The sequence below is a fragment of the Callionymus lyra genome, chromosome 14, assembly GCF_982586985.1.
Source record: "Callionymus lyra chromosome 14, fCalLyr1.hap1.1, whole genome shotgun sequence".
Classification (NCBI taxonomy): Eukaryota; Metazoa; Chordata; class Actinopteri; order Syngnathiformes; family Callionymidae; genus Callionymus; species Callionymus lyra.
Genome location: NC_141831.1, coordinates 23,037,729 through 23,059,443, shown reverse-complemented (window position 1 = coordinate 23,059,443; position 21,715 = coordinate 23,037,729). Strand labels below are relative to the sequence as shown.

At 39.3% G+C, this 21,715-nt stretch overlaps 4 protein-coding genes across 4 annotated transcripts in view; 3 read left to right on the top strand and 1 right to left on the bottom strand.

Annotated features, from left to right (window-relative positions):
* The first annotated feature begins 955 nt into the window (after positions 1-955).
* ube2g1a (ubiquitin-conjugating enzyme E2G 1a (UBC7 homolog, yeast)) lies at positions 956-3,774 on the top strand. The gene is made up of 6 exons (XM_087807619.1): positions 956-1,237; positions 2,255-2,357; positions 2,505-2,602; positions 2,683-2,861; positions 2,946-3,066; positions 3,168-3,774. The coding sequence occupies exons 1-5, from the start codon at positions 1,192-1,194 to the stop codon at positions 3,030-3,032; spliced, it is 513 nt and encodes a 170-aa protein (XP_087663745.1). The 5' UTR covers positions 956-1,191; the 3' UTR covers positions 3,033-3,066; positions 3,168-3,774.
* Positions 3,775-4,476: 702 nt separating this feature from the next.
* ankfy1 (ankyrin repeat and FYVE domain containing 1) lies at positions 4,477-16,241 on the top strand. The gene is made up of 25 exons (XM_087807184.1): positions 4,477-4,550; positions 6,411-6,618; positions 6,693-6,811; positions 8,023-8,158; positions 8,249-8,372; positions 8,862-9,011; positions 9,158-9,323; positions 9,404-9,608; positions 9,687-9,755; positions 9,848-10,050; positions 10,131-10,228; positions 10,383-10,584; positions 10,728-10,826; positions 10,897-11,050; positions 11,134-11,302; positions 12,293-12,411; positions 12,692-12,848; positions 12,939-13,139; positions 13,210-13,386; positions 13,464-13,611; positions 13,995-14,085; positions 14,230-14,354; positions 14,433-14,579; positions 14,839-14,929; positions 15,004-16,241. The coding sequence occupies exons 1-25, from the start codon at positions 4,541-4,543 to the stop codon at positions 15,134-15,136; spliced, it is 3,501 nt and encodes a 1,166-aa protein (XP_087663310.1). The 5' UTR covers positions 4,477-4,540; the 3' UTR covers positions 15,137-16,241.
* Positions 16,242-16,386: 145 nt separating this feature from the next.
* cyb5d2 (cytochrome b5 domain containing 2) lies at positions 16,387-17,710 on the bottom strand. The gene is made up of 4 exons (XM_087806908.1): positions 17,557-17,710; positions 17,293-17,490; positions 17,020-17,160; positions 16,387-16,758 (listed from the first exon to the last, which is right to left on the bottom strand). Exons 1-4 carry the CDS (start codon positions 17,708-17,710, stop codon positions 16,568-16,570), a joined length of 684 nt encoding a protein of 227 aa, XP_087663034.1. The 3' UTR covers positions 16,387-16,567.
* zzef1 (zinc finger, ZZ-type with EF hand domain 1) overlaps positions 17,616-21,715 on the top strand; it is a 27,587-nt gene continuing 23,487 nt past the window's right edge. The window contains exons 1-5 of the mRNA XM_087807617.1: positions 17,616-18,148; positions 19,448-19,592; positions 19,700-19,894; positions 20,448-20,631; positions 21,407-21,606. Of these exons, the coding sequence (XP_087663743.1) occupies positions 17,732-18,148; positions 19,448-19,592; positions 19,700-19,894; positions 20,448-20,631; positions 21,407-21,606 (1,141 nt within the window). The 5' untranslated portion in view covers positions 17,616-17,731. The remainder of the gene's footprint in view (positions 18,149-19,447; positions 19,593-19,699; positions 19,895-20,447; positions 20,632-21,406; positions 21,607-21,715) is intronic.

Here is a 21,715-nt window from a genome sequence, read left to right as displayed (position 1 = left end):
ATGACATTGTTGCTCCTGACAGCAGCAGTGAAATCATGGCTCCATCCGACTTGTCTCCATGTGGTGGTGCAATGGTGATGTTGTTTTTAAAAAAAAACATAACTGTTTAAATGCCCTGCTCAACCTGAATTTATCACCTTATGACCATTAGTGACACGTGATGTTTGCTGATACCAGACGCCACCCAGTGGCATCTGTGAGAGGTGGCATCTCTATAATATTTGGTTCTTTTAAAAGTTCTATGAATCCACACTACGGGCCCTGAAAATGAAACCTCACCTAGTGTAGCAATCTCCGGGGGGCTATACGGCATTTGTTTATTTGCACTTAACCCGAAAACATTACCATATATATATTTATTTTTTTGTCATGAAAAAAAAACATTCCTTTAGCCCTAGAGCAGACCCTTTGACTACATTAATGTGGCCCTCATGTCCTCAAGTTCATATAGAAATTAAACATTTAATTTTGTTATTGTTTATTGCTAGTCTGTAGACTGACTAAAGGGTTCTTGTTTTTACGACCGTTGTCCTTTTGTCATTGCTGTGACTTTTTTCCCATCAAAAACCTTTAAGTGAAATAAAAAATATATATTTAAAATAAAACGTATATTTTAAACATTTAAATGGTCATTTTAATTAAGCTCAGTGTTATACTTTTCGTTCCTTTTATTTTTGCTTGATGGCCCCTCAGAAACAGCCACTGTATAAAATGTGACCCCTGATGAAAATGTAATTGCCCATCACTGGTCAACCAAGTAAGAAGTTTGTTTGGCTCGTCGACCATCATGTCAAACTGTGATGTATCACAAATACAGTGGCACAATAAAGGATTTAAAGGCAGAGATTACAGGCTTGCAATTTCCACCAAACTTAATCTATCCATCTGAGTTTATAAAACCAGAAGAGACCAGAAATCTGAGCAGAAAGAAGGTTGAACAGCAGGGACAAAAACACTGTACTCCACTCTTCTGGACACATGGTGGCAGTGTTGCCTTAACCGGGCTCGACGCTGCTGTACATTTCACCGTAGACGAAGAAGCAGCAGCGGCATTCCCAGCAGGGAGAGTGCGAAGAAGAATGACGAGAAATCCAAACGGAAAATAGAGTGGAGCGAGGACTGTGCAGTGACCGGGGATTGAACGAGGGAAACTCTGAATATTACCCGCCAACACAGTAGCGACTGCTCAGTATGACACAGCCCCAGTCAGCGCTGCTGCTCAGCAGGCAGCTCGCAGGTAATCAAAGCTGGCTGTGAACTGCTGCTGCTAAGCTAACGATTCAAACGTCTCTGCCTTTCTTTAACATTCTCCGGAAAGGTTCAAACTTTTTATCAGGAAAATTAGAAATAAATAATGGTGTGACGGTGACATGGGACTTTCCGTTCTTTCCGTAACTCAATTATCTTTGCCCGACCACATAATTGTTTACTTTCAAGTTGACGAAAATAAATAAACTTTATATTTGCGATCAGGATGACCGAGTCAAATGACTTGGTTTCTGCGATCATTTTAAAACTAAGTTTACAATTTGTTGTATTATTGTCTGTGGTTAAATGTGCCTTTTATTAAACTCGAGAGATTCTGCAAAACCGCTTTTTATGACTCGTAATATAAATTAGTGCATATACTTATACGTAGCTTACGATTCTATTCTATTGCTGGTTGATATGTTGTATGTTTATTCGTGTTGTAAAGTGAGTTTTAAATGTCTAACAGATATTTATTAGGTCATAGAGCCATTTTACAAAATTATGTGACTTGTTTCTTTCAAAATAAAGATACATCTAATTATATTGGAGATACTTCTTCACCATATATTTACCTCCTCATTTAAAAATAAATGATGACCTGTGTGAGGCATGAACTATGTATTATTAAACATTGGATTTAAGAGCTCACTGTCCTTTTCAGTTTGGTCGCGGTGCTCGGTTGCTGTTGTACAAATATAAACTAGTCATCTTGACTCCGGTCTGTGGGAAGATCCTACAAATTCATGTTTTTGTTGGCTTTTGTCTTTCAATCATGTTTGAAAATTAATATAAAAAATCTTGTGTATTTTCGACAATACACTATAAAAGACTGCACTACTGCCTAATTTGTTTGAAAAAAAAAAAAGCAAAGATAAGTTCTTAAAAACGATTATCTTTTCTTTTTTTTTTATCAAGCCACACTAATATAAGGATGAGTAAGTTTCTTGCTAAAGTATTATCAAGATAAAAAATTTAATTTCCCTCATTTTCTTTAAATATCTAGAGCTGAACAAAAATCCAGTGGAGGGATTTTCTGCAGGCCTGATTGAGGATGACGATCTGTATAGATGGGAAGTTCTCATCATAGGGCCTCCGGACACACTATAGTAAGTATATTATATTAAGTAAGATCAAATTACTTAATATAATTTGAAGCTTGACTGTTCTTTTTATACTCTTCAATATGGTTCCTAGACTTTCTATTATAATGAGTTTTACTGTGACCTTGATTATATCTTCTCTTTTGTTTTCAGTGAAGGTGGTGTGTTTAAGGCTCATCTCACGTTCCCCAGAGACTATCCTCTCAGACCACCTAAAATGAAATTCATGACAGACATTTGGCATCCTAATGGTAAGTAAAGGTTTTGGTTTCTGATTGTGCTAATCCATGTCCGTCATTAAAGTCTCCCTATTTGGTTTTTACCTCTTCAGTGGAGAAGAATGGAGATGTTTGCATTTCTATTTTACATGAGCCTGGAGCGGACAGATACGGCTACGAGAAACCAGAAGAACGCTGGCTACCCATCCATACAGTGGAGACAATTATGATAAGTGTTATCTCAATGCTGGCTGACCCAAACGGGGACTCGCCAGCTAATGTTGATGCTGCAGTAAGTTTCTGTGATTTAAGAAAAAATACTTAAACTATTCAGTTATAGATGAAAGCACCACATTTGTTTTGTGCGTTCCTGCAGAAAGAGTGGAGAGAAGACAGAGATGGGGCATTCAAGCGGAAAGTTGCGCGCTGCGTACGAAAGAGCCAAGAAACGGCGTTTGAGTGATGTTTTAGCAAGAATGAATGTCCATGTTTTCAGGGCAAGTATTATTTCACAAAGTCACAATTTCATTGTTTTAATTGCATGACCAATTGAAAGAATTAATTATGTGTTAATTAATTTAAACTTTCCATCCAGCAGGTCTTCAGTTGAAATTCAACATGGCGCGTCTACCAGACTTCCACATCCTTGTCAGGCTGCTCTGATTTTGGCAGGACCAGACTGGGAACCGCAGGCTGCGATATAGATCACACAGGTGGAGATGACTGATGAAACACTGTCATACAAGTGCCAACTCAAAACAAGAGCAACACCACCAAGAAGTCAACATTTTCCAAGTCTATGAACTGCTTCTACATTCAGGATGATATTGTAAAGACATGTATATAACACAGACTAAACTGGATAATATATACGTCCACTTGCCATGATCCACCTGGACAGACCAAATGAACAGCACTTGCTCTTGTTTCTTTTCAATTTTCCTTTTCTTTATTATGTCTTAGTTGTTTCGTTATTCTTAAATGTCAAGGTTTGATGAAGTGACATGTTAACCGTTACTTTCATTGGATTACTACACCCAGGATTTTCTTTGGATTGTTTAGTTGATCATGTTTACTGGTTTTATTTTTATAAAACTATTTTCCTCACACTGTCAAAACAATCATGCAGGTTGATTTTTGCATGCTGAACTCTTCATTTTAGACTTTTCTTAAGTGCCTCTGAATAAAAAATCTTGGCAACTTCACCCTCTACTGAAAACATGTTGAATCTTTTTAAAGCATGCAAGAATGTTACTTTTAACAGACTTGAAGCACAAACTTACATAAATGAATTAAAGGAATAATCCCATATTGTAACATTGATTTAACACATCTTTAACTTGTTAATGATCTGACATCTATTAATTTTACTTCTTCATAGACTTGTTTTTTCAAAAGTATTTTATTCATCCACTAAGGTGTCTGGATGTATATTTTTTATTGTATGAATAACCATAAGATATTCCCAGAAGACAAGGCAAAATTTTGAACACGAGGGCAGATGTGTTTCATGCAGTATTTACATTTTTCCCGTATTGTTTTTAACATTTTTTACAAGATACTAATAGTATATACTGACCTCTTTTATATATGCCTCAACAATAAGATGGTGTGTTCACTTTACAACGGTTACCATAAATTAAAAATGTAATTAAGAAGTTAATAACATCGATCATCATGAGGCAGCATAGTGGAGCAATGGATGCATTTATCTTCTCAAAAGTACTTTTGGAAACGTAAAACATAAGTTGACGAGTTCCGCATTTAATGGTCACATTTATTTTTATATATATTAAATTTGTATTGAAAAAACAATAACGAGTTCCTTTATCATTACTATTAACGTGTATTTGGTGGATACCTGTTTTTACATACTTTTTAACCAACACTTGAACTCAGCACGCATGTCTTCTTGCGGTCCGGTCTTATCGCGATACAACTCTCCAGGCCGCGGAGCTAACGCAGAGCAACATGGCGGAAGGTATGTGACTGATTTTTCCTCCTCTATTCGATACACTCCCTGTTATCCCCGAAGGCTTTTCCCAACTTCTCGAGTCACGAACCACTGTATTCGCAGTTTAGGGGCCATTGGTATCTCACTGGTTCATAATACGACGCACTCGGACAACCGTCTTGTCACAACCACTTTGCTAGTCATTAGCTCCCGTTATTGTTAAAATTAGCCGAAAGCACATTTAAAATGGTATTTGTCAAATAAGCTGACATTTTTTTAAAACTCGTTTTAATGCATTTTAAATTTTAGTTGTTATACATACCCTGTTATTGTCATTTTTAGTGGCACCCAATGTCAACATTCGAACAGGAGTAACGTTAGATGTGCACATCTCTTATTTCTCAATTTTAATGTCCATATCTGGTTTATCTCTTCTTAAATGGCAGGCGTAGTCACCACTTTGGCTTTTTTTTACCAGTCAGCTGGCTTCTTCTTCTGCTTCCTCCTCCTCAAAGCAAATTTCCTTACTAACCTCATTCCCAAGAATGAACTGTCTTCGCTGATGTTTATTGTAGCAACATTTTATGTTTGACTTCCACTGGTATACTTTTAAAATTATAGTCTAGTAACCTTAGTTTTGGGATAGGTGTGATCCCTGAAAAAAAATCCACCCAGTCTACCAGAAGTCTATCCATGTTACTTGTGGTGAGATGTTGGGACAACCTGGGCAGCTTGCAAGTTTTTAACTGTTCTTCTTCATGGCTGCTTGTATTAGTAATATTTACTTCTTAATAATGCACTTCAAGCAGTCTCCCAGACCGTCATTTAATAGGCTTTGCTCGTTTGAAAGAAGAAGAAAAAAACTGTCCAGTATTGTTTAATACTTAAGGACTTTTCAAAATGCTTTGGTTTTGTGCTTATCAAAACTTTTCCTGTCAGGTGCTTTTTTCATATGAACGCCCTCGTGGTCTCTTGTGACCATAGACTGCCCATAACCGTTTACAACTGAGGACAAAGTGAGCTGCCACCTCAGCGTTTTCACTTCACTGAAACTTTACAGTTTTAAAGGAAGGAAATGGGCCTCACTTGACTCTACGTTAAGACATGAGTAAGGGTTTTAAAAGGCAAAAGTGCCATCAGGAGAAAAAAAAGTTTGAATTTAAAAGCTTAAATGCGAGTAAGTTTAATGATGAACGATGCCTTTTTCAAATTAAATCTCAACTGTTCTTAATTCAAATTATATTCTTCCTTATAGTAAGAAGCAAATGTATTCTCAGAATCAAAGATTTCTATTGTCAGTGTTCTAAAGACAAAATAGGATTTTTTGGGGGTGTCAGTACAAAAAAAACCAAAACATGACACACATCATAAGCAATAGAAAAACAGAACCATTATGATTATAATAGTTTTTACATTTTAAAGAACTTTGCAATGATTTTTCATTTATAAAAATAATTTATTCTGTCTTATAAAGTGAATACAATTGCTCTTATTTAATAACGGATAAAATGCTTAGAGATTTATCTGCGGGCGAAATTGATAAATAACTAACGGGTTGTTTAGGATTTCTTCAAATCTGCTCCCGTTTTATGGTTTTTAGAGTGCAAGTGACTAGACTACAAGTTATTGAAGGTGATGAGAAGTTAGGGCTGGCCTGTGTGAAGAGTACATTGCGTAATTTCTGGTATTGTGTCATAATGGTTTCTTAAATCCTGCAGCATTTATCTGTTCATGGCTGCCTGTTTTATTGCCTGTGTTTATGATGTTTCTAGTTAAATCCACATTAAAAAAAAATAAGATAAAAAGCCCTATATATTACTCGTGTTTAACTGGTATTTGGTACCTTGTCTTTATTTGTAATCTATAATTTGACCTTTTCTATTGCAGAGGAGGTGGCCAAGCTGCAGAAGCATCTGGCGCTGCTCAGGCAGGAGTATGTAAAGATGCAGCAGAAGTTGGCAGACACAGAAAGGCGTTGTGCTGTACTAGCTGCTCTGTCTTCTACCCACGGCTCCACTGGCACAGAGTCTGGAGACACCTTCATCGGCCGCCTGTTGGACATTGTTGCTAATCTCTTTCAAAAAGATCAGTACAGGTATTCACAATTAGCTGCTATCACACTTTAGGAATGTCTCAAACCATTTTCTGTTTATATAACTTTGTTTTCAGTGACATGAAGGTGAAAGTGGGTGGAAACCAGCTCCCTGCTCACAAGTTTGTGCTAGCTGCTCGCAGTGATGCTTGGAGTTTATCTAATTTGGCATCTACCTCAGAACTGGACCTGTCTGGTAAGTTTCTAATAGGTATTCAAACCGATTCTGAGTTATTACCATTAACTTTATGTAAATTAAAGTCTTGTTTTCCCGATAAACATTAGAATCCGGTTTCTTTGAGCTTGCAAGTTCTATATACAGTATATAATAGCAGTGTCAACATCAACCATTTTTTCTACACGTGTAACCGAAGCCTCTAACCATCGTGTAACTGGTTACTCATAGGAGATTTACAATCTTGGATATACCACCTTCTATCGCAGTTGCACTATTTACCACTAGAGGCTTCTGTGTCAAGTTAAACACCACATAATCCCTTTCAGCAGTTGACTATTCGACTATGCAGCACACCTAACACCCTTATAAATGTATTCTCGTTGTACTTGCTGACCATGAAACCATTTGAAAAAATGTAGGTATGTTTAAAATGTAGGTTAGCTACACAAGCATTTAGCATTCACAAGGGTCCTGAATATAGAGCCTCGCACAGGCACGCCAGTCGCACTATATTTATTTGTAATTAACAACCATTTAAACCCTTTATAAGTACAGTAAACGCACATGTGAGAATACAATTGTTGTATCTTTGAAATCATTTAAAGTGATAGTTCACCCTACATTGAAACTCATTTCTACTCACCCTCATGTCAACCAAGATTTAAAGGCAAAAATGTACATCCATTTTAATGTAGCATCTGAGATCCCTATAACTGATAACTCCCTGAATACAATCCCAACCCTTAGGTGACATGAGGGCGAGTAGAAAAAATTGTGAATTTAGAATTTGTATCACTTTAATAGTGGTTTCAAAAGCTTGTGAGTTGTCATTCTCAACGACAGTCTCCCATCTGAGTCCCACATCACATGATCAATACGCATGTGCCTTATTGGTCAACAGCAGCTCCCTTGTTACTGGCAGGAATAGGACAGTGTGAGTGTGTGTGTGTGTACATGTATACATTTGAGTGTTGTCCTTTTCTTGTTTTCATGTTATTAAAGGATGACTTCTTTACTTTCCCATCATATTCGGCTCTACTTCTTTTTATTCCTCAACACTTCTGCATCATCATCCTGAAAACCCACAATCTTCATGATGAGCTTTTGTGTCTCTAATCTTTATTATTGTTATGCTGGAAGTTCGTTGAATTTTTAAAATCTAATTCATTTAGTTTCTTGTCATCTGTTGGCGATAATACTCAATATAAGGAATTGTTTGTCACTCACAGATTGCAGACCTGAGGTTGCCATGGCTATGTTACGCTGGACATACACCGATGAGCTAGAACTTAACCAGGAAGATGGCTTTCTCATTGACTTGATGAAACTCGCCAACAGATTTCAGCTTCAGCTGCTCAGAGAACGGTTGGCATCAGCATCACTGCCTCTTAGCCAGCTCACACATGTGTGAAATAAAAAAAAGTGTATGTTTGGTTTTTTTTCCTTCTGATCCAGCTGTGAAAAAGGAGTGATGTCATCTGTAAACGTCAGGAACTGTATTCGCTTCTATCAGACCGCGGAGGAGTTAAATGCCTCGACCCTGATGAACTATTGTGGAGAGATTATCGCCAGCCACTGGGTGAGTTGGAACTATGAAGCGGTGTTTAGACTTCACTTTCCATTTATTATTCTCATGATCAAAATATACTCATTACCAACAAAGTTGCTCAGGAATAATAAAAAATGGGAGCTACTCAAAAAAACTACACCTGCTCCGAAGCATGTGAGGTTGTTAATCTAAGAATGCACTTAAATGACTTTTGATAATTAACATTTTAATTCGTATTGTGCTTTATGTAAGCAATGTGCAAATTGGAATAAAAATCAAGGCTGGTCAAACTTCCAAAATGCCAAAGTCCTTTAAATTTCACACACACGTTTGTTATGCTCTGGTCTCAGACCCATTAGGTTTAACGTGATGTTAATTAAAATAATATACTTTTTCGTATACTGAATACTAAAATGCATTTAATGAAGACACTGGAGCTTCAGTTGGGGGTCGACGATAAAACTAAAATATTAAACTCATTTATTAATGTTGTATTATTTTCTCTTTCCAATAAATCAGGATGACTTAAGAAAAGAAGATTTCAGCACAATGAGCGCTCAACTTCTCTACAAGATGATTAAGTCCAAAACCGATTATCCTCTCCACAAAGCCATCAAAGTTGAGCGAGAAGATGTGGTCTTCCTATATCTCATTGAGATGGATTCACAGGTGGGTTGGAATTTACATGTGAAACTAAACGGTTTGTTTAATGTCATTCTAGTCTGTAGTGATGATGGTACCCTTTTAATTGTGTTTGTAGGGTCACATCCACTTCTATAAGTAGCTTTTTTTTAACCTGTTATTTTTTTCTGTAGTTGCCTGGAAAGCTCAATGAATTGGACAACAACGGTGATCTGGCACTAGACCTGGCCCTTTCTCGGAAATTGGAAAGCATTGCAACCACTCTTGTGAACAACAAAGCTGATGTGGATATGGTAGACCAGAGTGGCTGGAGTCTTCTGCACAAGGCTATTCAAAGAGGTATGGCTTTTTACTCAAACCCCTAATGGGCTTGAAGATTAGGGATGTTAATAACTGTGTGGTTTTTTTTCTCCTTTTAGGGGATGAATTTGCCTCGATATTCTTGATTCGGAATTCGGCTCAGGTGAACGCAGCGACTGTGGGAGCCGTGGAAACGCCTCTTCACCTGGTCTGTTCTTTTAGTCCTAAGAAACATTCAGCAGAGGTTATGAGTGGCATGGCGAGAATAGCACAGGCATTACTGAAGACTGGAGCAAACCCCAACATGCAGAACAGCAAGGGCAGGTTGGTCATATGATCTAAGGCTTATACACATGCATTGTTGTAAAATATGTGTGTGTTAATGGCTTGTCTCTTCTTTAGAACTCCTCTGCATGAAGCTGTGGCTTCAGGAAACGAGCCAGTTTTCATCCAGCTACTAGAGTGCAAACAGTGAGTTAAGAGAACCTTTTCACCCTTGTTCACCCAACAAAAACAAACGGATAATCTTGTCGCGTTTTTCTTGTTTGCGTCTGTACTTACAGTCTTGATTTGGAACTGAAGGACCATGAAGGCAGCACAGCTCTGTGGCTGGCCCTTCAGTACATCACCGTATCTTCAGAAGACTCTGTTAATCCATTCGAGGATGATTCTCCAGTCGTGAATGGGACCTCGTTTGATGAGAATAGTTTCGCCTCCCAACTTATTCAGAGAGGAAGTAACCCAGATGCCCCTGACATGAGTACAGGTGCTCTTATCCAGGCTTGCCGTTTGGCTCCTCTAAATAAATTATTTTGACTGACTTTGTTTGTCTTTCTCTCCTTTTAGAAAACTGTCTAATGCAGCGAGCTGCTCGTGCTGGTAATGAGGCAGCGGCTCTCTTTCTGGCCACACATGGTGCAAAGGTCAACCACGTCAACAAATGGGTGTGTACATGCCTGAATTGAAATGGGATGATTGTATATTATATATTTTAAAAAAACGTTCATAAGGATTACTGTTACTGTGGATTCATTTTCATGTAACATTTAACATTAACAAGAAAGGGATACGATTGTCCAAATATGAATGTTCTGGCAGGGTGAGAGTCCTCTACACACGGCTTGTCGCTGTGGCCTGGCGAGCTTGACAGCCGAGCTGCTCCAGCAGGGAGCTAACCCCAACCTGCAGACTCAGAAGACTCTGCCGGATGATACTCTTGGTGTTGCTATGCAGACTCCCCTCCACATGGCAATATCCCACAACCACCCTGATGTGGTCTCTGTCATACTTGAGCAAAAAGGTTTGAGTATGTTGTAAATATTGGCCACTATTTAATACACACAATATTTGATTAGTTGCTCGAAATCGAAAGCGTTTGAGTTCTATTTTGTGCCCTCAGAATGTATAAAGTATAAATAATATCTTTCTATTTATTTTTTTCAGCAAATGCACTTCATGCCTCCAACAACTTCCAAATCATTCCAGACTTCAGTCTCAAAGACTCCATGGACCAGACTGTTCTGGGTTTGGCCCTCTGGACAGGTGAATATTATTTAGATCTTCTAGATTATTACAACATCGGATGCTCATTTTGTCTTTTGTCCTATATCAGGTATGCACACTATAGCAGCACAGCTGCTGGGTTCAGGGGCTTCTATCAATGACACTATGTCCAATGGACAAACACTGCTACACATGGCTATCCAAAGACAAGACAGCAAGAGTGCCCTTTTCCTTCTGGAACATCAAGCAGACATCAATGTCCGGTAATATATCGAGTCATTTTACTTGACTGAATCATTAGCTATTTAACAAATAATTAATGTACTATATTCTCCTGTAACCCCAGGACCCAGGAAGGACATACGGCTCTACAGTTGGCCATTAGTAACCAATTGCCACTTGTGGTGGATGCAATTTGCACACGAGGAGCTGACATGTCAGTTGTGGATGACAAAGGGGATCCACCCTTGTGGCTGGCTTTGGAGAATGGTCTAGAAGATATTGCGTCAACGCTGGTGAGTTGAAAACGGCAATTATTGAACTTATTAAAAAGCTTATTATATATTTTGAACACAACGGTTAAATTATCTCTGTTAAAGCCAATACTACCTTAAATTCTGGACTACAGAGCGCACCGGATTAAAAGCCACATGTTCTAATTTTATTATCTATTTTGTACTTATTCAAGCTGCACCGGATTTTAAGCCGCAATATATCCCACGTTGTAATATTAAAAATTAGCCAAAAAATGTTCATATCTTCTTATTGTAAATATTATTTAGTGAGAGGAAGTCAGGCATGCATTTACCAGGGGGCGGAGCTCTGGTGCAGACTTGATGAAAGCTCCGCCGTGACAGCAGTTATTTTTATACAAACGACAAAACACCCACCAAAGTCGATTCTGAAGGAAACCAAAATGTATTTACTCACTAATTTTTAATAAATCAACAAAAATCGCTCCATGACGGAGGAATAAATGAACAGTTCTTAAGAAAACACACAACTTAAACACCCGCGATCACCCCAAAGACAAAATACCCAAAGTACCAATGCTCATGTCAAACAACTCCAAAGGAAAATGGACACAACACTGAGGGGTGCAGAGACGTCGGTCTGCCTGCAACACCTGCCTGATGTGAAGTCGTGTCTTCATGAGCGCAATCACAATCGCGAGTAAAAATGACTGATTTACAATAGTTGTGAAAGTGCACTTGATTAATCATACTTTTTCATTGGACATTCATGAACTACTCATCAATTTTATCGGTCGACTGTTACTCGGCAAAATGCTTTTGGTGCCACGAAAAAAAAAAAAAAATTTGCACCTGACTATATGCTGCAGCGTTCAAAGTTTGGGGGAAAAAAAAAGTAGCGGCTTATAGTCTGGAAATTACGGTAAATATAAAACGGCTTTATTGTTTTTCACAATAAAGCTGTTTTTATCTAGTATAAATGACCAAAAATAAGTGGTATTTGTTTTTAACTTGTGTTTTTTTGCTGTATAGGTGCGCCATGGCTGTGATGCAACTTGCTGGAGCACAGGACCCTCCGGCTGCCAGCAGACTCTCTTGCACAGAGCTATAGATGAAAACAACGAGATCTCTGCTTGCTTTCTTATCCGAAGGTTTGGCTCAATAGTCTTTTTCATAGTATTGTTATTATTTCTTTACTTGTGCTGCGATAAGGCAACATTATAGATCGTCAGCTTTCAATCTCTATAATAAGGAATTGTGTTTATAGTAGATCAGTCTTTTTTCACCTGCAGACGCAAAAACGACATGCTTTCGTGTGTAGTGAGAACACCAATTTGTTGACTTAAGTATTTTATTAAAATAAATCCTGCCATATCCTGTCATTTACATGTTTTCTCTTCTTCTCTTCTGCGTCCGTGTGTGTGAGTACAGTGGCTGTGACGTGAACAGTGCCAGACAACCAGGACCTAATGGGGAGGGAGATGAAGAAGCAAGAGATGGACAAACTCCACTTCACCTGGCAAGCAGCTGGGGACTGGAGGAGGTGGTGCAGTGCCTTCTGGAGTTTGGAGCCAATGTTAATACACAGGTGAGTAACTACAGTGTTAGACAATAAGTCTGTGTTTGAAAATTATTTTTATGGAGATTTATTAAAAAGCTTTTGCATCTTCCTTTTTAGGATTCTGAGGGCAGAGCTCCTGTACATGCTGCTATTAGCAACCAGCACAATGTCATCATCCAGCTCCTGATCTCCCACCCAGACATTCGTCTAAACATTCGTGATCGTCAGGGAATGACTCCCTTCGCCTGTGCCATGACTCACAAGAACAATAAGGCAGCAGAGGCGATTCTCAAGAGGGAGCCGGGTGCTGCAGAGCAGGTACTCGTTGGTCTGCTACAGACATTATTTTTCCGTGTGAATCATAATAAAGAACGGTTTGTCTCTTCAGGTCGACAACAAAGGACGAAACTTTCTCCACGTAGCAGTGCAGAGTTCTGACATTGAGAGTGTCCTTTTCCTCATTAGCGTACAAGCTAACGTTAATTCCAGAGTTCAAGATGCAGCCAAACTGACCCCTCTACACCTCGCTGTCCAGGCGGGTTCAGAGATTATCGTCCGCAACTTGGTAAATGGAGTTTAGCACAAAAAGTGTTGCAACTGCTTCATTTTTTCAAGTGAATAAATGGGGCATTTGTGTTACAGCTGCTAGCAGGAGCCAAAGTAAACGAGCTGACCAAACACCGGCAGACAGCTCTGCATTTGGCTGCTCAGCAGGACCTGGCCACAATTTGTTCGGTTTTGATAGAGAATGGAGTTGACTTTGCTGCTGAAGATGAGAATGGCAATAATGGTATGAATCACCTGTTGTTTTATTGGAAAGTCACTGATGATTATGACCATAAGTAATATTCTGTAACAGCGGGCTTGATGTGATATTTAAACTGTAAAAAATAGTTTAATTGTTTTAAATAATACAACATGTTTTTTTATTTCATGAATATTAGAATCGATAATTCTTGTTTTGTTTCTCATGTGTAAGATGTGTAAGTGAAAGGAAGTGATTGTGCCTTTAGTTGGATGTTTTCATATAATTGTTTTGTACACCTAGAAAGGGGTTATTTGGAAAGGAATGCTTTTCAAACTCTAATCTATGTTGTCTTAATGTTTGTTTTGCCTACAAAACTCACTGTTTAAAACCATGTAATTATGTTTTTTTTCTCCTTGCATCTGCAGCACTACATCTGGCTGTCATGCAGGGTCGCCTTAACAACGTCAGAGCTCTTCTTACAGAGTCGACAATTGATGCTGAAGCCTTCAATCTCAGGTAGCGTCACATGACATCAAACATAACGTACAGTTTAAATGAGGGGCTGAAACGGCATGAGTAAAAAGGGAAGAGTTTGTGCTTAGACAAACCCTCTTCTCTCACTCTAACTTCTCCTTCTTTGAAACTGTTTTGTAAAATTAGGGGTCAGTCACCAATGCATGTGCTCGGTCATTACGGAAAAGAGAACGCTGCGGCAATTTTTGAGTTGTTTCTGGAGTGTATGCCCCAGTACTCACTGGACAAACCAGATAACGAAGGCAACACAGGTACTTGACTGGTGCTTGCATGGTTAACCTGCAGCAGTAAACGTCAAGTGATTAAAATCATTCTGATTTACTTTCCAGTCTTGCTTTTGGCCTACATGAAGGGAAATGCAAACTTGTGCCGTGCCATTGTGAGAGCTGGAGCTCGATTGGGCATTAACAACAACCAGGGTATCAACATTTTTAACTACCAAGTTGCAACCAAACAATTGCTCTTCCGCCTTCTAGGTAAGTTTTATACTTTTATTACATTTTATTTCACATAAAAGGGAAGGTGATGATTGTGCATGAGCCCGTATGATGAGTCCTATAAATGGATAACAGAACATTTAAGTTCAAATACTTGACAGTTCATTCTTTAACAGAAGTTCAGCTCAGGTACCACTGTTGTCAAAGGGTGAATGCAGTATTGTGGCACATACATTTGTAAATCAAGTCTCTTGCCATTTTTTTTTTATAAACGTGTTTTTGGTTATTACATTTTCAGATATGTTGTCCAAAGAGCCCCCCTGGTGCGATGGGTCCAACTGCTATGAATGTATTGCCAAGTTTGGAGTAACAACACGGAAACATCACTGGTACGCCTCAACATCAATATATCATACTAATAATTCTTATTGGATTATTTAACTTTCTGCTCTGTTTCCTCTAGTCGCCATTGTGGGCGCCTACTTTGCCACAAGTGCTCTATCAAAGAGATGCCCATCATCAAGTTTGATTTAAACAAGCCAGTGAGAGTGTGCGACATCTGCTTTGACGTACTAACTCTGGGCGGAGTGTCGTAACGACATGGCCTGGAGCTTGCATGCCGTGAAAGGCAGACTTTTCTATGCCCAATTCGGCAAACAGAAATGCTAACGAGCAACTCTGGAGGGTGGTGGGCCATCAAGACTGTTTCTTTAGTGAGAATGCTTGAACAGTCGGGAGTGTAACTTTTTTTTTTTCTCCAGGGTTTTTGATCAAATGACTAGAACAAAAGCTGTCGTTGGTCTAAATTGTGAATTTCATACTCATGAGTGAAAGGGGGCATTTGCCTCCAGCAGCCTTTAGGTCATAACCGCTGCCCAAAGATAATAATGCTAGTTGTCTTTTTATCTGACGCATTAAAAAAACTGCTGATAGTTTACTGATCAAACTGCATTTACGGCACTAATGCTGAACTATTTTTGTGTTTAAAACTTTGCATATCCTTTGCTCAATATATAGACCACAATTAAACCAACACAAAATCCACATGGAGGCTAATTTGATTAATCAAATCGGATGAAATCACTGTCTAAACCTGTTGTCTGCTGTGATGTCCGCAGCCAATATACAATTACAATTGTTGGTTAAAACGATTATGTATAAGGTAAAAATCAAATGGTGATTATCTGTCGTTGCCTATTATGCTATTGAACTTGTAGCCTTTATGTACCTTTCATAGCCTAAATTTTGACACATTCCATAGTTGCCAGAACGAGCGTTTTGTGAGTGTGAAGTTGTGATCTTGTTCCATTCAATTGTTTCTATATCCATCTTAAACCATAATAGATTACTCTTCTTGATTTCAAATCCTTACAGGTGCACTTTATTGAGATCATGTGATATTTTGGATGGCTTTGGGGAAACGTTCGGTGATGGCCAGATTGAGGCCTCCAAGTATTGTTCAATTGTACAGATAAATGTAATATTTTTGACCACTACAACTGTTTTTGTACTTAAACGCAGTTTGTGCTTGTCATTGTGACAAACCTTAATCTTGCTTCTGTTGATCTTTTATGCACATTGTTTAATATTTTATGCACATTGTATTGTATCTGTACGCTCAGATATCTAGCCCAGTCTCTTCCTGATGTATCCTTTTAGTGAAAGGGAAGACAATTTACATAAAGGAAATCATACAACATATCAATGTGGTTGTCTACTTTTATTGTAAAAGATATCTAAATCTGCTGCTAAAACACAGGGAAATGTCTGACTTGACGTTCAGATACTAAAACGCTTTGATAGAGCATGTGTCAGAATGAGAAGGACAGTTTTCATATGGCTGCAGTTGTGGATCTTCCTCAGCCGTCGATGGGTCTTGTATGCAAACACAACGAGCACTACTTGAACCAGGAGAGAATAGCTTCCGTGGAACTCCAACCCAGCTCCTTTCTACACCGCCACTGAAAAGATAACATCAAGTTTATCTGGATCCCCATCAAAGAAAAAAAAAAAAAGACAGTATTCTGTTACCTTCTAGTTGAGCACCAAACTCTTCCGCCTCTAGCAGGGCTCCACTCGGAGTTGCAGGGTGGAAATTGTGACATCTCCGCCTTTGACTGAGCTTTAATCCTCTGCCCTTCTGCTAGATGATCCCTCACCTGCAACAGGATCTGTGTCGGCTGTCCTGTCTCTGTGTAGAACCGACCAATTACCAAACCTGAAAATCGGCAGGAAGAAAGTGAAAATGCTGTCCATAAACTCATGAACGGGATTAGACATGAATCAATCACTATTGATCCGGATCGTTGGTTAACATGTAAACCATCTAATACACTAAATGCTTACATTAAACCAAGGTAAAAGGTTCTCAAAGGAGATTTATATGGAAGTATATATCTCAATCAGATTACTGACACTTGTATGGGATATGGAATGTGGGTGAATCAGTCAAGCAAGGTTGGACAAAAGAGCCACATACCAACAGCTTGGTAGGTTCTCTGGTAGAAGTCCAGCCAGTCAAACAGCGACAACACCTGCAGGGGAGACAGACTGGACACGTCGTCGGTCGCACCAGACTCTGAAAAATCTCCGGTGATGAAGGCCAGGGATGCATCTTTACCTGGAAATAACAGAAGGTTCACATCGCATTCCTTAAAATACGTTTGTGGCTTTTAAATGATAAAAAATACAACTGTTGGCCAGAGTGTTGTTCCCGGTCATTATATAAGCTGGGAGATAAACGATGACTCACCTGCCATAAAGTGATAAGCGCCTTCCGGTCCATAGTGTTTCTGTCCCTTTTGCACGTCAAAAACTTCACCCACTATAGCCACGTACAGTCCTTTGCTGCCTTCTTCCCCATCATACTGGGACAGCTCCCTTTTGCTCAGTAGAGCTTCATGTGCAAAAGATAAAGGCTGCTCTCTGGGAAAAAGGTAAAAGGCAACAACTGCAGATAACAACACAACAACCACATAGCTTAGCATTGTGCCGGCGACCTACTGCGCGTGCGCACTTGGACGTCGCGACGCCCTGACGTACAGTACGTCAATGCGGTAGTGGAGAGAAGCAACAGTAGGGCTGTAGGTTAGAGAGGTCTGCTCCCGGACCGGTTCTACTCTGCGAAAAACCGGGGCCCAAAAAAGGCCACACGGATCCTCGCGCTTCATTCGACACCGTCGAAACCACCCATGGGGAACACGGACAGCGGCTGCGGAGGCGGCAGCGAGGAGGAGGACGTGGAAATAGAGAGTCCCAGCTTCACGGAAGAGAGCCCGGCCTCTGCGGGCACCAACACTGGGGGCGGCGGCGGCGGAGGTGGAGGCTCCGGGTCAGGGAGAAGCGGAAGAGGACCCAGCGCGGTCCCCGTGTCCACGAACGGGCCACCCAACCCGGGTGTGCTGCTGGAGCAAGTGAAACTAAGAGAGGCGGCGGCTCGGATCGGCGACTCCGGCATCGCCATTCGAGAGTCTCTTCTGGCCGGCAACGGGACCGCGCTGGTCCGGTGGCTGGAGGACCGCCTGAGCCGGGGCGAGGAGTCCGTCAATGTGGAGGAGTTCTGCGAGATGCTGGAGGGAAGAGATGCTCCAAGATTTGAGTGTGAAGAGGTAAGAAAACAGACTCAACATTTGAATTATGTATGGTCTGCCTTATAAGCGCATTAAAGCTTTACTTTAAGAAGCTGTCAGAGCTACAGTGAAAATAGCTTTGTCATCCGCGGTCGCCTTTTACTTCATTTGACAAACACTTCTGCTGGCTGACATTTTATTGTTTAACCAAAGGTGATAGAGACGACCAATAAATGTGCACTTTAGTCTGAACAGGGCATGCTTATCATTCACTATTGACCTCATATCATTGTGAACAGGTGATTTAGATTTATCAGTTTAACATGTTGAAATGTGTGTGTGTCTGAGGAATGGTGTGACCCTATGTTTCCTTCTAAACACAATTGTTGACAAAAGACGTTCCTTAAACGCCACAGATGGGCGTATTTCCTTGTCTTGGTTCAGCTCATTCCTGCTGCTTTTATCTCCTACACATTCATTCTTAAGTACACTTTGGATTGGCTAATAGTTCTCTTAAATAATAGATCCCAGGAAGACATATTCGTCTTAAAACAATCTTGTGTTGTTATTTAGATCTATTGAAAGTATGGTAGCTATCTAACAATTTTACAAGTTAAACTCTACATATAACTTTTCTCTGATTTCCTTCCTTTTTTTTGTTCTCTTTTGGGTACTGGTTTTTATATTTGTTCGCAGTTTAATACAATTTCTTTTTTTAATTAAATCCATCTGTCTTATTTTGTATGCCATATTAACATTAGTTTCTTTCTTTTTTAGTTGTAAAGTATTACATATGCATTGTTTTTCTTCTTTAGAATATTTAATTAAAATATTTTAAAAAAGGAAACTATACAATCAAATCCAGACCAAAGCTTATTTTAGTATGTCCTTTTATTTATTCTAAGTTTTAATATCATCATTTATTTATATATGGCCTGACGGCCCCGCATAACAGTTGCAGTTTATAATGTGGCCCTCAGAGAAATTCAATTGCCATCCCCTGGTCTAAACACTAAAACCACTTACAGTACCGAAACATTGAACTATTGAATCAGGTGTGTGGCTGGCTTATCATTGTCCTGTCCAGACAAAAAGAGAAACCTAACTGATGACAGTGCAACATAAAATGGAACAAACATCAGAAGGTTGTCGGTGCGATGACTTGTTGGAAAATATAGACATAAATACACATTCAGCTCCGAATATTACTCTTCTTTCAATTTTCTGAGTTCGGATTGGTCAAATCTTTTGACAGGTATTTAGTTTGTTGTGTCATGTTGACACAAATCAATGTGGAGCGTCGATGGTCTGTGTAAACATGTCACTGTTCTGTGGTAGGCCTTTGGACAGTTTGATGCTGAGGGGGACGGGGTGGTTGATGTAGAGAGCATGCTAACAGCTCTGAAGAACTCCAATGGAGCCAATCTACGAGGAGAGCTGAGTCATGTGATCAGGCAGCTACAGGCGTGCTCCCTAACACCAGGTATGAGCTGTCATTTGTTTATGTAAAAGTCTACTTTATTTGAATAGGTTGTGCCATTGGGATACTAACTAATGTATACTAACATGTGCCTGTTCTTGTCTTCTCAGGATTTGTTGACATATTTTCCAGAACAAAAGATCGACTAGGAGAACATTCATCAAAGATCCTCAAGTTCTTACACAGAAATCGTATTCCCAGCAGTGCCATACCATTCCCCATTTTGGAGGGATACAACAGTATTTGTACCATGAGGTCCAGTGTGGTTCAGGATTACCTGGAGTTTGTCCTGCAGAAAGAAAAAGGTATTGTTTAATTGCTGATTTAACTGACATTATGAGTAACAAGATATCATGTTTTACCTGTTATTTATCAACTTTATAAACGGCAAATTATCCATGATAGTCATCCAAAATAGTGGATTGTTTCTAAATAAAGTGCTTCATATTGCTTTTATCCCTTTACTTTGTCTTTTTTTTCCTTGTTACACAGTGTTGTTTTAAAAGTTTAACATTATATTGGACCTATTTTTATTACACTTCCACTACAATTCCTTTTTTTTATGGTTTGAAGGCCCCTCATAACAGTCGCCATACATGAGTGGCCCCTGAGATAATGTATTTCCCAAACCCTGCACTAGGGTAACAACAGTTAGCCCCCATTATGTTAACAATGCTCTTAACTATTTCACATTTACCTTTCATGTTCTATTTGGATTTTTTTTAAACATGGCTCAACTCTAAGTGTGAAAATGTAGACCCAAATATATAAACAAATGTCCTTATCTGACTGTGCGTGTTAAGTATCAACTGTGTAAACTTATGCTACTCTTACTTTCTTAAATATTTCTTCTTTTAGATTCAGACGTCCATTACCGAACAGACCTGGACCGCGATCCAGATGTCAACAGAATAAAATCTGTCACGCAGTGCTTCGGCTCATTGGAGGCTTCGTCCAATACTTCCGACGTCTCCAAGATGATTAATGGTGACACGTCCTCTTTCTGGCAGTCCGACGGCAATGCCCGCACACACTGGGTCAGGTGAGACACACCTTAAGATGTTTCCTGGATCGTTGGTAGTTGAAGATGCTGGCACTCTTGACGGGCAGGATTTTGGTAGGGACAATTTAAAGAAGAGAGGCCAGATGTAAAGGGTTTGGACAAGGAAGAAGATGACTGTTAGAGAATGCCAGGAGGAAGTGAGACGATATGTCGAGAAAGGAAAGGTATTTACTTGAAATATACGTTTATTTGTTCATAATGGCTTTTATGACACAACCATCTGACTTAAGATGATGAAAGCAGGGTTTTAATCTATCAAGCTAGAGCGCCCCATGTGACAAGCAATGTAGGATGAACTTTATTTCTTTGTTCAGCACTTGTGTTCAATATTTAATTTGCTCATCATCCAGCTCAGTTAAGAATTTTTCGCTTGTGCATCTCCACTGATTTATTTTCTCTTCACTCTGAGGAGTGGATAAAAGAGAGACTCAGCTCAAAATGTCTTTCATTCATTTTTACCACACACCAGGATAGCATAAAAAATAGACTTGGGTTTATAAATTCTTCATGATGTGAGCTAAAATGAAAAAAAAAAATGGGTCAAGCTTATAACATTAATGGATAATGATTGAATCAAGCAAATCAAAATACTTTAAACCGATTCTAAATGAACAGATTGATTGAATCAACAGTAAGACATTGTGCTGTAATCTAATCATTCTTTTGTGCTTTACATTGGTAGTTTCATCACGTGTTTCATCATCATGAATCTAGATCCATCATGAACTGAAACGCTTCTTTGATCATTTTTCAGATTCAAAATGAAACCAGATGTGGTGTTGAGGCGTCTGGCCATCGCAGTAGCTGCCAACGACCACAGCTACATGCCACAGCTGGTCTCGGTTGCGGTGGGAAAAAACAAGCATACCTTGCATGAGATCCGGGTCATCCGTATACCCAGCAACGTCACTGGATATGTTGCCCTGTTGGAGAATGCAAGCGTTACACACCCGTGTGAGTCATCAAGTATTTTGAATTGCTCAGAATTTCCTTTTAATGATTAATCGGCCGAGAAACATGAAGTGACATATCTTTAAATTCATGCATTACGCAAATATAGTGT